Genomic DNA, 1,774 nt, shown 5'->3' on the forward strand with positions numbered 1-1,774 from the left:
TTTTTTTTTTTTTTTAATTAGGAAAAAATGAAATGCCACGTCAGTTATGCCAATTGGTCGGCCTGAGAATGTCAGAGGCAGGTTTTGGCCGGAATATTATCGTACCTTTTGTTTGGCGCGATTGGTGCCGGACTGTGTCAAGGCGATTAGCGGCGGGATTGCTCCTTCACGGGCTACCATTGTACGATAAAGGACACTGTCCTCGCAAACCTGCAGCAAAATCACCGCCGCGATCTCCTTTTGTCGCTGTGTTCCGTCTTCAACTAATTCCACTAGTACCGGAATTCCGCCTTCTTCTACCAGCGCCGTCCTCGCCTCTGACAACGATACCAATACGCTCAACACGAACGCCGACTTATCCACCATGTTTGACCCGAAATCCGCCATTAATTCCACTAACGGCCTCATGATTCCTGCTTTTACTGCTCTGATTTTGTTTTCCTTAACCGAGCACAGTGAATACAGAGCCGTCGATGCGTCCTTCTTTCCGCGAAATCCGCCGTTCTCTAACAGATTCACCAAAAGCGGAATCGCTCCGCACCGTCCGATTGCAATCTTGTTCTCCTCCATTTGCGATAGTCGTAGTAAAGCACAAGCGGCGTTCTCCTTCGCCGTAGGAGTTCCCGACATCAGCGCTCGAACCAGAGGCTTAATCGCACCAGACGCCGCTATTTGCTCCTTGTTCTCATCGCATAACGAGAGATTCAAAATCGCCGTCACGCCGTACTCTTGAAGCTGCGGATCCGAACACGATATCAACGAAATCAACGGCCTCACCGCTCCAGCTTTCGCGATCTTCAATCGATTCTCCGGTTTGTTCTTAGCGAGAAGTCTAATCTCCATAGCCGCTTGCTTCTGCTCCTCAATCGAACAGGACTCGAGGTCCATAACCAGTTGGCGAATTAGGTCGTCGGAGTTATCAGAAGCACAAGCAATCAAAAGCCGACGGCCCTGCGACGCCGCCGTGGGAAATTCCCCGGATCTATCACTATTACAGTCGCTAAACGCCCCAGAACTATGACCGTTGGTGAGATCATCAAAGGTCCGGCCCATATAAGTAAAATTAGCGGGACTGTCCGTCCCCATGGCCGGAAACGAATCGGAGTTGTTTGGTTGCAGAAGAAGAGGCGGCGGGGTGCGGAGGTCGGAGGTTGGAGGTTCGAGAGAGGAATCTGGGGAAAGGGGTATTATAAAGGGAAGGGATAAGGGAGAGGGAACACACCTGGAGTGAGGCTCGGGAAGCGGGGCGGAGGTGGGGGACACGTGCGAGAAACGCGTGCAGAGAAGTTAGAAGGTTCGGCATTGGTTGGGGAGGGAAGGGGTGTGGTTCGGGAATTATGGTTAGGGGAATTGGAAGGCGAGCCAGTTTTATTTTCAATGAAACTTCTTTTCGTTACTTTCAAACCGAACCACCAATCGTAATCCACTGCTACGCATCCCTATAATTACGGTGCTCCACCGCCTATTTTCTTTTGCCACGTTTACAATACTTCATTTAAATAATAAATCATTTTTTGTTTGGTACCACAATTCATTTTTAAACAATTATTATATTTATTTATGTAATTTATTATTAATCCATTTTTTAACATTTTTTATTATAATTTTATTTTTATTATAACATTCTATTATATATTATTTAGACTAAAATAAATTTTAAATTAAAAAAAAATCTAAAAACTACTTTAAAGTTTCAAAAATACCTTTTAACTTTGAAAAATTGTCTCACCTTTAGACTTTATTAAAAACTTCAAAATGACGTTTTTTTATTAGT

At 44.9% G+C, this 1,774-nt stretch overlaps 1 protein-coding gene across 1 annotated transcript in view; it reads right to left on the reverse strand.

Moving 5' to 3' along the window:
* Window positions 1–1,167, reverse strand: part of LOC111453995 (U-box domain-containing protein 4-like) — a 1,735-nt gene extending 568 nt beyond the window's left edge. Inside the window, exon 1 of the mRNA XM_023095254.1 lies at window positions 106–1,167. Coding sequence (XP_022951022.1) covers window positions 106–1,086 — 981 coding nt within the window. The 5' untranslated portion in view covers window positions 1,087–1,167. The remainder of the gene's footprint in view (window positions 1–105) is intronic.
* Between the last annotated feature and the right edge of the window lie 607 nt (window positions 1,168–1,774).

Source organism: Cucurbita moschata, unplaced genomic scaffold (genome assembly GCF_002738365.1).
Source record: "Cucurbita moschata cultivar Rifu unplaced genomic scaffold, Cmos_1.0 Cmo_Scf00016, whole genome shotgun sequence".
NCBI classification, from domain to species: Eukaryota; Viridiplantae; Streptophyta; class Magnoliopsida; order Cucurbitales; family Cucurbitaceae; genus Cucurbita; species Cucurbita moschata.